Here is a 15,697-nt window from a genome sequence, read left to right on the forward strand (position 1 = left end):
GGCCGGCTGCTCGCTGTCCCGAGATCAGCCCGCCCACAGAGGAAGGCCAGACTGCAGCTTAGGTCTATGGGGAGCAGGCCTAAGCCGGCAGTTGGACATCCCCTGAGGGCTCCTGGACTGCGAGAGAGCACAGGCCGGGCTGGGGGACCACCCCCCCCCCCCACTGAGTGCACAAATTTTCATGCACCGGGCATAAACGTCATGTGTAAGAGTGATAAACATTGAAAAAAGTGTTCCATCTATAATAGCATAAAAATAATACAATAATTAGAAATAAACTTAACTTAGCATGTTAAAGACTGTACACTGAAATTTACAAAACATTGCTGTAAGAAATTAAAGAATAGGTGGAAAGACATCTTGTGTTTATGGATTGGAAGACTTTGATATTCAGATGTCAATAATACCTAAAGCAATCTAGAAATTCAATTCAATCCCTATCAAAATTCCGAGGTTTTTTTTGCAGAAATAGAAAAGTCCATTTTAAAATTCATAGGGAATCTTAATGAACCCAGAAGAGCCAAAACAATCTTGAAAAAGAACAAAATTGGAAGTTTCACATTTTCTGATTTCAAAACTGACTACAAAGCAACGGCAAGGAAAAGACACACATATAGGCCACTGAAATAGAATAGATATCCCTGAAATCAACCCTTACATATATGGTCAAATGATTTTTGACAAGGTTGTCAAGATCATTCAATGGAGAAAGGGCAGTCTTTGTAATAACTGATTCTGGGAAAACTGGATATCCACAGGGAAAACAATGGAGTTGGGCACTTACCTTACACTATATACAAAATTAACGCAAAGAGAACCGAGGACCGAATGTAAAAGCTAAAACTATTAACAATTTAGAAGAATACATGCGTGAAAAGCTCCAGGATATTGGAATCGGCAATGATTTTTAAACATGACACAAGAAGCACAGACAACAAAAGAAAAAAAGTAGATATATCAGAAGTCATAAAAATTTAAAACTTGTTCATCAAAGGACACTATCAACAGAGTGAGAAGGCAACCCATGAAATGGGAGAAAATATTTTCAAATAATATATCTGATAAAGGGTTAATATCCAGAATATATAAAGAATGCCTACAACTCAACAACAACAACAAAACATGGGAAAGGATTTGAATAGACATTTCTCCAAAGAAGATATGCAAATGGAGAATAAGCACATAAAAAAATGGTCAACGTTACTAATCATTAAGAAATGCAAATCAAAACTACAGTGAGATAACTACTTCTCACTCATTAGGATGGCGATTAAAAACAAAATAAAACAACAAGTGTAGGCAAAACATATATACCATGTGATTCAGCAATTCTACTTCCAGGCCTGTTGTTTAATAGGAAACATATATATAAGAATGTTGACATAATAGCTTTTTTGGTAATAGTCATAAACAACACAAAATTTTGGACTATTCACATAATGGAATATTATATACCAATAAAAATGAACCAACTAAAGCCTTTTGCAACATAGATAAATTTCATAAAATATTGAGCAAGAAGAGTTAAATATAAAAAATATCTACTTTATGATTTCATATTTACAATGTTTCAAAGCAGGCAAATTAATTTCAGGGTTTAGAAATGCATAGTTAGGTGTTAACTCCATAAAGAAAAGTAGGAAGTCAGTATATTAAGACTCAGGACAGTAGTTACCTTGGTGAAGAGTAGGGAATGGTTTCGGATTGGGAAGAGGCCAGTTGAGGATGCAGGGAGAGCTGGCAATGTTTTATTTTTTGACTTGATGCTCATTCTGTAATAATTAGCTAAACGGTGTATTTGTGTTATGTATTTTTATATATGTGTAATGTCTCACAATAAAAATGTTTTTAAGAATAAATAAAAGAAAAAATACAAATGCTTTGATGAGGCTCTGCTTTAGGTGTGAAATGCAGTGATTATTTGTGGACCCCAAGAAACACTACTAGAGTGTAAGTTAACTGTGAGTCTAGTATTAAAGCAGAAAAAAATAGGACTCAAATGCTGAATATGCAAAACTAAATTTAAAAAAGGATCACACTACAAAATGGAAATTTCTAATTTTGTGCAAAATCCACATGTGGAATTTAAAATTGAGAAAGTAGAGACATTGTTTTATATGATTGGGAGCTCAGTCTTTAGGGATTTTAATGCTCAGCTGCATGATTTATTAGATGGCAGTGCCTAATGATTGGCGATAATATTACAGAGTGGCTGATTAGATGGCATAAGTCAGTGTTTCAGAAAAAAATAAAGTCTTAATATATTTATCTCCCTACTCCCTGAATTAGCTCTGTCTATTTTGAAATGGTTATGAAGTGTTGTTGTTTTTTTCCAGACTGGAATAACTGGTGATGGATAATAAGAACTTGAGAAACTGGTAAAGTGACCAAGTCCAACATTTTAATATTTTAAGAATAGAGACTTTAGATCCATATATGAGGATTTTGTTACTTTGGGAATGATTCTCTGTTTCTAACAAAAATTCTGTGGTGCAAATATGAGATGATTTATCATGTTTATAACCAATCTGACTATAACCCTTTCATAATAATATTGGGGATGTAGTTTCTTGAATTCCATAACCACTTCTATTTGAGAGAGCAACTCACATAGAGGAAAATAGTCTGATCTTAAAAACTCTTGATCATGATAAAATTATAATATTTTAAAGAAGAAAGAATAAAATGAGAAAATTTAACTTCATGTTTTAGAGAGCATGAGAATGTATTATCCTTACTGGTAAATGATGAATGTACAAGCACAAGGTTATACGTTTCAGTGAAAAGCAATTTTTAAAGGTCTATTTTAAAACAATATATTTCTCTGAGCATACATATTTACTCTTGGGAGTTAAATTACATTGAAAAGACAAAATATAACTCCATCCATCTAAGTGTTAAAGTAATTGATATCTTATCCAGAAAACTTTTCTATTAAACATTACTAACCACAAATCCATTACTGAATATTTATTTATTTAGCAAATAAATCTTGATATTTTCATCAAGAGAAGACAGCATATGCTTATTGTATTACTTTATTATTATTAAAATACAACCATGCGAGAATAAGAATTACATAGAATTGCATCATTTCATTGGCATATATGAATAAAAATCTCAAGAAAAATCTTTATAAGTGAAACATAATAATTCTGGGGCTGGTGAATTATTATTTGTTTTATATACCCTGACTATTCTGCATGAATCAAACTGGATTTTTCTTTAAATAAATAAAAAAAATGGATAGCTACACTGCTAAAAAAATTCAGTAATCTTTTCTCCATGAAACATAATACAATACAATGCTACTATAATATGGATTTAAGATTTTGGTAGGTCTCACCATATCCCCACAATAGCAAAGGATGCACAGTGAGTTCCTGAGGATGCAGACGTCTGGTGTCCCACAAGGCAGATTTGAATTTTAACTTTCCTTCATCACTCTCACAAAGCTTATCAGGGCAATATAGTGGGTTTTTCTCACCATAAATCACTAATTTATTTGGTCTATTCAATAACAATAAATTAAAAATATTTAGGGCTACATACATTGTAAAAAGACTTTATTTTTATAGTTTTTCCCTTTGAATCTGTTTTTCACGTGGAAATCCCTGACAAGGGGGGCTGTGAATTGGGAGCTGGCTAGAGAGAATACACTGCCTGGGGGATCTCTATCATAAGTTCTCTTCCTGCTCATCACCACCACCTCTGCCAGCTATTGCTGGGCTCACGGCACTGTCACGAGATCAAGGAGTAATGAATCCAATACTATCTAGGCTCCATGAAGGTGACCTGGAGTTGGGCAGAATTTCTGAGTCGGAGGTTTGTCTGCCAGCCCCTGCTGGGGGAATTAAATGTGTTCGTCTCCAAGTTTTAATGATAATAACTACTTATCCAGGAAAACTTTCATAGGTAGACTCCTCATCCAAGATCTCTGAGGTACAGATATTATGACCTTCATTGTTGACTGTTTATTTAGATGATCTCTATAATTTAGAAATTCTTACTATGGCTTCAATTTCTCTGGCTGCAATGAAAACTTCCTAATTGTGTTCTACCTCTCATGGAGCACCAGCGTCTCTCCTGAAATGGTATCTTTCTGGGTGGGTCCAAACAAATGTGCATGAGAGCATCCACCTGTAGTTGCCTGCGGAAGGATGAGTGAAAGTGAGGGAGAAGAGAATGTGCACAGACTCTCAATGTTCCTGAGGAAGGAGTTGATTGCATCTGGAGGAGTGTTTATTAGGTTCACATGAATTCATTGTGTACATTGTAGTTGGAGTAGTAAGCTGCTTACTTGTTTTGATGTAAGGCAGGGAATTAGTTAGAATAATGCTAATTGGTTCAACAAACAACAACCCCCCAAGTCTCAGTGATCTACAGCAAGAGAATTTTGTTGTTTGCTCCCGTGGGTATTCAATGGATGACCTTCCACATGTTCATCCAGGGATCCAAGCTTCTTCTGTTTTGTGGCTTCTTTAGATTCATGGTCCTATCCACTTAGTCAGTGGCTAAGGAAAGAGAGCTCTGTGTGGTGGGTATGGTAGGGTATTATGGGCCAAGCCTGGAGGTGGCATACATTATTTCTGTCCATATTCCATTGGCCATTATTTAGTCACAAGCCTCACATAACTGTAAGGAAGGCTGAAATATAGTCTAGTTGCATGCATGAGGGGGAAAATAGTTTGGTAAACATCTGGCCAGTCTTTGCCATTTTTGGTGGCAAGGATTCTATTTCCAAATTGCTCCCTTGTCTGTTTTCTCCTCCATCATTCATTAGAGTCAGCCTTCCACTGCACCATTAGAACTTAGGTTTTAATGGAAAATATTCTTTAGAAGAGAGAAAAGATATAACCTCAAATATAAATTAATAAAGTCAGATCCTTTCTTAGGAGCAGGTATATTCTAGCACTACCTAGAATAGTGTCTAGAATATATGTACTCAATAAGTGGTGAATATATGATTAGATGAACAAACTACCCATCTTCATTGTAGATCTTCTTCTTGTCCTGAAGATCTTGGGATTCTGGTGTGTGAAGAAAGGGAGAAGAGAAATGGAAGAATAACATAGCAAGTTGGAGAGAGGGCTAAAACTACCTCCAATATCTAATAGAGAAAAGAGGATTTCTAGAGTTAAAACTCAAAAGGTGACTGGGTTCACAAACCAGCATTCTGGCAAAGAGAAGCAATCTCAAGAGAGTAGCTCTAAGCTGGGCCAACGTGTATGGTAGGAATGGTTGGTGTGTGTATATAAAGAAGCATCTACACCATGAGGCAGCATGGGAAACTCATATAGGTGCCCTTGAGTCATCTAATATGCCACAAACTAGTAAATGAGCCCGTCACTGGCTCTGCTCAAGCCAGCAGAGTTGATTTCAAGTTGCACGAGTCATGCAATCAGCAGCTGTATCCACCTGCACCAGACTTCAAAAGGGGACTTTTTCCTCACATGACCACAGACACCTTGGACACTGGGTACGTCTGAGTTCTGTGGAAGTTGAAACCAGACCAGAGGAAGGAGAAAATCCCATGGAAAGAAAGGGGAAGAAAACCACTGAATTTGATTAGATAGTTAACTGAAGAGACACCAAATGATTAGATGGGACTGAGACTCCCTATGATGACATAGAATATATTTTTGATTCTGGGAAGATCAAAGATGAATATGTGCAGGTAAGAGAAAAAAAGAGTCTTATGTTTGAAACGTCTGCAGTGTGGTTGTCTAGTCACACCTGCTACATGACGATTTATTGAAATATATAACTGAATAAATTTCTTGGCAGGATAGAAGCTTCTTAAATTCTATCTACAAGGTGGATAGAAGGAGAACCCTGGTTTTTGGGCAGTGCCAGCAAAAGGTGGCAGCTACTCTTCTAGGCCCTGTCTCTCTTAGTGACTCACTTTCTAACTATTGCCCTTGGCTACTGAATACCTACCATAACTGCCACTCTGCACCTCCTGCATCAGATATCCAGATGCTAAAGAAAACATTTCACCTGCTCTCTTTTAATGTTTTGTGCCTTCACTGACCTTGGAATTACCTGGGGAAAAGAAGCCATACTACTCGGACTGTGGCCATACAGTTAGCAAGAGTGGTTCCACCATCATTCCAGCAATGGCTTTGGGGAGGATGTTTTAATCATTTGCAACAGAGACAAGTAATGTCACCTGTGCAATAGTCTTGTTAGCCCAAAGTACAGGTTCTACAGAGCAAAGGACCTAATTAGTCCCAAAGAAATGGAAAAGTCTAGACTACCTTTTCCATCTCCCCTTCTTCCTCCAGAAGCTGTGCCTTTCCTCTCTAGGTTCTCCTATAGCACTGTCATGCTCCAGGAATTAGTCGTTATAAAGTAATAGAAACAATCATTAATAACTTATAATTATCTTCTCTTCCAAAGTATAAGTCCCTTTAGCATGAGTCATCTTGCCAATGGATCATAATTCATCTTGATAACAGGTTTGATAGAGTTACATGAAACATGAATCCGGCTCATTAATGTTATTATTGTTTTTAAACTATCAGTGACAACAGTGCTCCCCAAGTATTAATTAATCTTCATGACTTCTCTGTGAGGCAAGTTAAATGTACCTAAATTCATTCTACCAGTAGAGGGTCGACAAACTGGTGATCTCCTCCATGAATCTCTCTCATTACCAACAGAGTTGAGAATAAAATGGAAATAGCTGAATTTGATTCATTTCCGTGACACTAGATAGACATGACTTCTGTGTGCTATTAATGCTCCCCCAAACCTCTGTAAGATATCCATGATAAAATAAAAAATGATTTATAACAATTAGCAAATAATATAAGTCCTGAAGCATTTTTTCTCTACTTCCTGACAAAATGTTCAAATGAAATAAATAAACATCAATGATCATTATAGCACATACTGTACTTTCTTCTCTTCCCTCAAATTCTCATTGTTCCTTAGGGATTCACTATTTAATCATCACTGGTTAGATTATTTCCTCTGTTTCTTCTGAAGAGCTAAAGGTATAGTAGAAATATAAAAAAAAAAAAGGACTCCATAGGATTTAAATTCAATACTTCCATCACATCTCTGCTCCTATCAGATGGAAATAGTGTAACTCAATGACAAGGACATGGGTTCACATCCAAGGCCTGCTGCCACCAATTTGCTGTGCATCTTTGGAAAAGCTATTTGTTGTCTCTGATTGCTGTTTGCTTGTTTCTAAATGAGAATCATCTTACTCACTTCATAAGTTATGGGAATAATGAGAGATAATGGATGTAGAATGCCTGGCATATTAAAAGTGATCACTAATGGAATACATTATGAGTCCTATAAATCAGTGATGTGGCCTCAAAGCCCTGACAAAAGGAATGAAGGGGCCTTAGTAGGAGGATGTGATATTAGGTATGTGCATCTAGAGATTTTGCTTAACATGCTATTTATTATTAAGAGCTATTAATTCAGTACATGAAAATCCCTGTCTTAATTCAGAATAACACTTGGTACATAGTAGGTAGTAAAATGTGTTTTTGGATGAATAAATAAAAGCAAGTGGCTTCCAAAGACAAAGAGAGGGAAAAGGAATTGTACTGGTGTTTTGTCCTCTGGGTACACTTGTCTGTCGACATCTCGTATGGCTACCACTGATCTGAGAACATAAGGCAAGGGGGAGGTTTGGGGTGTGAGATAGATGGAGGAAGGAAAGTAGAAATAGCAGGAACTGGCAAAAAAAAAAAATCTATCTTCAAGAAATACCATAATCATCTAGTTTATCGATGAAGGATATGGGGAAAGAATATTTTACTAACGGTTATTTTTATTTTATTTTATTTTTAAAAAATCTTAGAGCTTCTAGGTTTTATTCCTCATCTTAAAATATAGAAACATGATGGCACTAGGAATATTGCGCTAGACCCAACTGTTAGCCACACTTAAAACCTTAAAATGACTTTCCATTTCAACTTCTCAGCTAAAAACACCATACCCCTAAAGCCGAAACAGAAATGGTTCTCTATTTATTTTTGTTCAATCCCCACCTGAGGATATGCTTAGAGACAGGGAGAGGGAGTGGGTGGAGAGAGAGAGAGAGAGAGAGAGAGAGAGAGAGAGAGAGAGAGAGAACAAAACATCGATGTGAGAGAGAAAAATTGCCCTGACTGGGAATCGAACTGACAACCTTTTACTGCACAGGATGACACTCAATCAACTGAGCCACACCAACAGGCCTCTACTTTATTGGAAATGAAGTATCAGCTGATAAGTCAAATGAAGTATCAGCTGATAATATATTTACCTGTGTAGATATATTCCACATATGCAGGATGAGTTTTTGTGAAAACCTCTTTTACTTTTTCTACTTTATCAGCTCTGATTTTTGTTGCAAATGGTGTGTACATAACTGAGAATGACTCTGCTCTGGTGATGGCTTCTTCAATCATGGCCTGAGGAGAAGCAAACAACCCATCAATAACAACACATGACTTTTTAAGAATGTAAAATAATATAATTACCTTTATGGATGATTTAAAATCTATATACTGTACTGCAAAGATAACATATTTTGGTCTTGAATATTCATTAGAATGAAATTTTAATTAGTTCTGGAAATACTATTTCATATTAAGAAAACCAATTAAATGAAGAAAGTTTGTAAACAGACACTTCTGAACTGAGCTTGCTTTAAGATAAAAATAAAAATTCTATTTTCTAAGGTGTCATTTTTTACTTGATTTTAAAAAATCAAATTCTTAAGTTTAACATAATTATCTTACAGACATTGATGAGCAATTTGTACTTAAAAAAAAAACTAATTGAAGTATCTAGATCTAAGTATTTTCTATAAATAACATGACAAACTAGACACATTTTTTTTTCTTCTTTCACTACCTGGGAAAGCCTTCTGGAACAAGAAAAACCTTCTCAACGTGAGCCCAGCAAAGCTTCCCTTCTAACCACATCACAGGAGCTGTTTGAGATGGATTTCGCTATTTAATAATTTAATGATTTCTTTAATTTTTCTTTGCTCATATTACCATCCTATATAATAAAAGTGGAGCATGCAAATTGTCCCCTCGACCGGGAGTTCTTCCGGGAGTTCAACCAGGGGGTGGGGCCGGCCGGGGGAAGGGAGGGAGTACCCAGCTGGCCAGGGCAGCCGCAGAGACCCTACCAGTGCACGAATTTCATGCACTGGGCCTCTAGTTCTTTATAAATCCTGCCATCACCCTGAACTTCCTGTTTTAAGTAGGCCCATTATTATTTGAAACAGATAAAAAAGAAAATTATGAGAAGTTTTTTTAAAAAAGGAATTTATTCCTTTTCTACAACTATTCCTTCTAATGAGGCTTGGACATTGAATTCAAAGTAGAAGTGTCTATAGTAATCTTATTTTTCTAAAAATAGCATAAAGGCATATTATAAAAATCTATATTCATGGATAGGGATAATTCCCCCTCCCCCCGTAAGAGTGCCAACAACTAATAAGGAATAGTGATAGATCTGAATTTTCTAACAAAGAAAAAAAACATTTAACAAACAGCAATTTATATTATTACAGCATAGTATTTGTAAACAACTTTCTTTTTAATATTAAAAGCAATGAGGAGTTGATTTTAAACCGAGAAGCCTAATTTAACTTGTACATTGCCTACTCCATGCGTCAGTGACTTCAAATGGCCTCTATGATCATCTATATTGTGTGTAGAAGAGCAGCTTTGAAGGGATTTTCTGGGTACAAAGCATCCTCCTTTCTCTGAGACTTGAACTAGAAAATGACATAAATTTGTAAATTTATATTTTAAATTTGTTGTGGGGCAAATGTCTGAATGGCTGCATAAAAGAACTTAACATTGCCCATGGCCCTGTACTTTCCAGGTGGGAGGAACTGGAAGGAAACAAAGAATACAGGTGTGACACCAAACCCAGAGCCAGCACTCAGATGGAAATAGCAGTGGGTTGTGAATGTGTGGCAGGGTTTGGATGCTCAGGCCTGGATGCCAACATGGGTAATATAGGCGTCAGGTTTGGAATTCCGGGACGTGGATTAAGAACTTAAATAAGGTGTTTTGGTGCCAGGTTCTGGTCCTCCAGCAAAAATAAATACTCTTTAGATTGTGTAGGAGAATAATTTCTCCAGATTGGTGCTTACATATGGTCACTGCTGGGATCAATCTTGGGATGGCCTATCCAGACCAAAGAAAGCAAGTAGTTGTCCCTAGATGCATGTGGAGTGATGTGCTGGAGAGGGAAGGTGTTCTAGATCTCAATTCGAAGGTCACAATCTCACCTTGCCATCTTGCCACCTGTGTAAACTATTAATTCTGTATTAGTTTGTTGGGGCTGCCGCAACAAAGTATCATACTTATTTTTATAGTTCCTGAGGCTGGAAGTCCAAGGTGAAGGTGTTTGCAGGGTCAACTTCTCAGGTCTTTCTCCTCTGCATGTAGATTGGCTGTGTAGCTTCTCCCTGTGTTTTCACATGCTTTTTCTTCTGTGTATCTGTACTCTAATCTCCTCTTCTTACCGTATTAGGGCATCAGTCATGTTGGCTTAAGACCCCTCCAAAGATCTCACTTTAACGGAATTATCCTATTTGAAAATACAATCCCAATCCCCAAAACAGGGTTAGGATTTAAGCATATGAATTTTGGGGGACACAAGTCAGCCCATACCAGTTCCTCACACCCAAATAGTTTTTCTGAATACCTTGGTGAAGGATATTTTGCTTTAAATTCTGGATCAAAAATTTTAGTGAAGGGACTTAATTCTCTAGTTTTCTCCCAGAAAGACATTAACAGTATCGCAGCAAGGCCAGGATAGAAGAAAACAGTCTCTCCCTTTCATTTCTCTTCCAACTGCTGGCAGATTAAGTGACTTCTTCGGGGTAGCTTTGCTAAGCCATCTCACAGCAGGGACAGTAAGACTCGTGCCGAAGAGCCTACACCAGCTTTTTTTTGCAAGTGGCAGAAGTGTGGTTTTTGTGTGGCAGCTTGATCTGCTCCTTTAAGGCACTATATTCTTGGCAGGATGCTCAAAGCTTTGCATGGAGGTTTTCACAGGGCTCTCCAGGTAGGAGGGGATGTGCTGGAGCGCAGCCTTCCTCTCTTCCCACTCAGAGCCAATAGACATGGGCTTCTTTTGTGGCTTCTGCCCTCTATCTTGAAGATGGGTAAGGAAGTATGTGAGTGAGCAGAGTGTGTAAGTAAGGGTAAGAATTGAATTCCCCATAGAGATACTTTCTCAAAGGAAATTATTATAGCCCCAAGAAGAAATATTGAAAAATAGAATATAAATGAGAATACAAATTACCCTTTTACCAGATCTTGTATACCCTTGTTGTGTTTTAATGTATAACATTTTTTATTCTTTTGGAGACCAACAAATCTGGAGGCTTTGAACCTGGCTCACATTGCTCTGGCAAAGGAATATATATATATATATATATATATATATATATATATATATATATATTTTTTTTTTTTTTCTGGTACATTATGGAATAACTCCTTAATGAAACAACTTTGAAAAAAATGTAGCTTTATTAAAATCATGGGAATTTTTGGTTAGAGACCAAAATGTCAGGTTTTCATTTTGTGATGGTAATTTTGAGTTGGGCTTGTCTTTCATGAAGAGTCTATTATATGCATATTGAAAAACTATTTCCTTCATCCTCATAAAGTCCTTTCAAGTAGGTATTCCTAGTGAATGAATAATATGATTGTTTTGTTTTATTTTCAAAGTTAACATAATTTGCTTCAAAGGAAGCAGTGCTATATTTGCAAGGTTCCGAGATGGGGACTTTTAATATTTAGTGGCCAATGGATCTTTGTTATTACATTAATACTGACACAACTTTGGCCATAGTCGGTTTGGCTCAGTGGATAGAGCATTGGCCTGTGGACTGAAGGGTCCCAGGTTCGATTCCAGTCAAGAGCATAAGCCCGGGTTGCAGGCTAGAACCCCAGTAGGGGGTGTGCAGGAGGCAGCCAATCAATGATTCTCTCTCATCATTGATGTTCCTTTCTCTCTTCCTTCAATCAATGATTCTCTCTCACTATTGATGTTTCTATTCCTCTTCCCTTCCTCTCTGAAATAAATAAAAATATATTTAAAAACAAAATAAAACAATGATACAATTTTGGATGATGACTAGAATTATCTAGAAAATAGAAATAAATTTTGTGAGCAATATTTTCAAATTAATCTTTTTAAATATATGTGGGTTTAATTTGGATGACTTAATTTTTTTTGAAATTTAGAATTAACCTGAAGAGCAGATTATCCTAAAGAACAGAATATCCTATCTTGAGATTTCCTTATAAGCCTGTATCATTTATGCAATAGCTAGATTGACATTTTTATGATGATTTTATTAATATAAGTATGTCAGAATAATATATGTAATAATTGAATGCCTCCCATACCTTATGATCAACATTTTAAGGCTGAAATATTACCTTGAATTTACAGTTCTTTTATTAAACAACCTTCATCATAAATTCTGTATTTTTCTAATGTAAGGGAATATTTGGCAGTTTGCCATTACATTTATCAGCCCAGTGATGTGAGAATTATATTTTTATGCAGTTTAAGTTATTTAAATTTTTATTTGCATTTATTAGTACTGTCCAAAAACAACCAAAGATTGTATAAACAGGTAACTTGTATGTAGCAAAGTAAGCAATTTTTTTCTATAGCTGTTTTGAATTCTCTACTTTGCAACCTGCCCTGTTTAAAAATAGTCATAATAATATAATTTTAAATTCTGAAGTATTTTATTTACTTTAGTTTTGCAGTATATGTGAATGCTGTATAATTTTGAATATATATATATACATATATATATATATATATACACATATATACATATATATATATTCCAATATATATATATATATATATATATATATCCATGAAGAGTGTGTGTGTGTGTGTGTGTGTGTGTGTGTGTGTGTGTGTCTACACTACTGTCCACTGTCCAGTCTGGTTTTAATTATACACGATGCTTCCATTAGCAGAATAACTTCAGCATTTAATGCCTAAAATTTACCCTGAACTTTTAATCACTTATATTTTGTAGCAAAATTTTATTTCCAGGTTCTTTCAGCATAGAACTAAGGATATCTGAGGTATTTTAAAATCACTCAACTTTATAACCAAGGAAGCTGAGGGTGATGAATTCTGTTGACATACCTGAAGTCACAAAATTAGAGGTGAAAGCCAGACAAGAACCCAAGTCTCCTAAACCAATGCTTTCTCTTACCCTGAGCAACTTTTCATCCTCCTAATTAGATTGTAAATTCCTGGGAGCATAAGATAAGTACTACTTCTCTTTTTCTTTTTCTAGGACTATGTTAATCCTGTCTTTAAAGACAGCAGTTTGACTCTAACACTAACAGAGAAACAAATGAATCACATCACATCAAACCTAAACCAGGTCAAGATCCCCTTCACAAATTAATCCAAACGCAAAACAGAATATTCGTCCTTCACAGCTACTGGTAACAATAAAACTATTTAGTCCACCAGCCACTCATTAGATATAGGATATGCTATCATTTTGCATGCCTGTCTCAAAGGAAAACATTTATAAAAATTAAATGAGTGGCTTCTTGATAGGGAAACTTAAATGATGTGCTTGGGTTGGTGTAGCTTAGTGGCAAAGCACATTTCATTTATAAATAGAATTTAAAGTACACTCTTGTTCTAAAGACCCTGAATAATTTTCTGCTTGCGCATTAGAGAAACACCAGCTGATAGAAACCCAGAGTTATCAGTGTGGGTTTCAGCAGCCTCCAGACTCTTCAGAATGCCACAGAGCTTTTATTCTTGAAGATTTAAAATGAATCACCAAAAGGTATCACAGGAATAAATAGCCACATTACGGCAATTATTTCATAAGCACACCTGGGTATTACTAATGAGTTTTAGGCTCTGTGTTTAGTGGTAAATGTTAGCAGAGTTTAGGACCCTTTTTGTCGTTGTGCATTCCAGCTCTCTACTTTGTTTAGTTTGAAGTTAGGTATCCATTTCCCTAACTGTATGTTGTTTTCTGATTGCATTGTTTGACTGGTGGTTTTGGATTAGGGTATGGCTTGCTGGTGTAAACAGCTGATTAAAGATAGGGTTGGGACAAGAACCTGATGATCTGGTCCCCAGAATTGTACTGCTTTTTCCACAAAGCATCTGTTTTATCTCTTGGGCTGCGATGCAGATTACTGAGTGGAAAAGCCAAGGATGACCTTGAAAAAGTGTATATTGGAGAAGTCAAAAGAATTCAAGGATGCTTTATTTGAAGACAAGACGTAGGTTGCATGGATTAACTTTCTGCCATTAGAAAGCAACCTGCCCTTGTACTCTGCCTATGTAATTCATAGATTAATCCGTAAAGCTCATTTATTAATTGAGTGGTCACTGTGCATTGGGTAAGTGCTGTGGATAAATTATTCTGTTTAATTGTGAAGGCAATACTAGAAAACAAGCATTGTTATCCCATTTTACAGATGAGAAAAACTGTATTAAACAATATGCAATATTTCACATGCTACTTTGTGTCAGAGCTTTTTTCGGGATTCAGATCAGTTCTATCTCAGTCAGAGCCTCATGCTGTGAGCTATTTATGTTGTGGGGATGCAAAATGCAGTCCACAGCCCTGTCTGGCACTAAGAGAAGACTTCGAATATAGGAAGCGCTCCTTTATAAAGCATCACAAAGCAGAAGGAAAAATGTACTAAAGGAGCCTCCCAGCGAGGGAACTGTTCATCTGGGAAGCCAGTAGCTCTATGGCCCTGGTGGTGCACAGACCAAGGAGGGATGACTGTCTGTGTGGAACCCAGGAAGAGGCACTGCTGTGCCATGTAGAAAAGTGTCCTTATAGTGCTAGCGTCTAGTGCTCAAAGTTTGTCTTAGGTGTATCCCAGCTCCCAAAATGTCTTTTCTTCCTCGGGTTTCAGCTTTGCTTGGCAACCAGATACCTCTTCTTTTTCTTTCTTATTTCTCTCATTTGCCTGCAATTAATCTCTTCCAGGCTGTGGCGCCTAGTACAGGACTTTATATTTTAGAATGCAACAGATTGGAGGAGGATGCCATTTAGGGGGCAGGTGTCCTCCTATATCTGACTTCCCATCATCAAGATGTCTCAGTCCTAGCCAGTTTGGCTCAGTGGATAGAGCATAAGCCTGCGGTCTGAAGGGTCCCAGGTTCATTCAATTCCGGTCAAGGGCACATACCTTGGTTGCAGGCTCCTCCCTGGCCTGGGCCCTGGTTGGGACTCATGCAGGAGGCAACCAATTGTTGAGTTTCTCTCACATCCATATTTCTCTATCTTTCCCTCTCTCTAAAAATTAATGGGAAAAATATCCTTGGGTGAGAATTAAAAAAAAAAAAAGATGCCTCAGAATGGGGATAAATGAAATGGGAGAGAAATGAAGTGCTATCGTCAAGAGACCTGCCACTATACTTCCAAATTATCAGTTTTATATACTTCCAGTCTTCAGTTTTATTTGATTTGTGTCTTATATACAAACTAGAGGCCCGGTGCAAGAAATTCATGCATGGGGGGTGTGGGGGGGTGTCCCTTAGCCTAGCCTGCACCCTCTCCAATCTGGGACATCCCTCTCACAATCCAGGACTGCTGGCTCCCAACTGCTCTCCATCCTGACTTCCTGATTGCCCCTAACCACTTCTGCCTGCCAGCCTGATCACCCCCTAACCACTC

General features: G+C 36.8%; 1 protein-coding gene across 1 annotated transcript in view; it reads right to left on the reverse strand.

The window, feature by feature from the left end:
- SPATA16 (spermatogenesis associated 16) overlaps nt 1–15,697 on the reverse strand; it is a gene marked incomplete at both ends in the record, with an annotated part of 163,049 nt that overhangs the window by 46,564 nt on the left and 100,788 nt on the right. Inside the window, 1 exon segment of the mRNA XM_079767270.1 lies at nt 8,276–8,423. Coding sequence (XP_079623396.1) covers nt 8,276–8,423 — 148 coding nt within the window.

This window comes from Cnephaeus nilssonii (genome assembly GCF_951640355.1).
Source record: "Cnephaeus nilssonii genome assembly, chromosome: 3".
Taxonomy (NCBI): Eukaryota; Metazoa; Chordata; class Mammalia; order Chiroptera; family Vespertilionidae; genus Cnephaeus; species Cnephaeus nilssonii.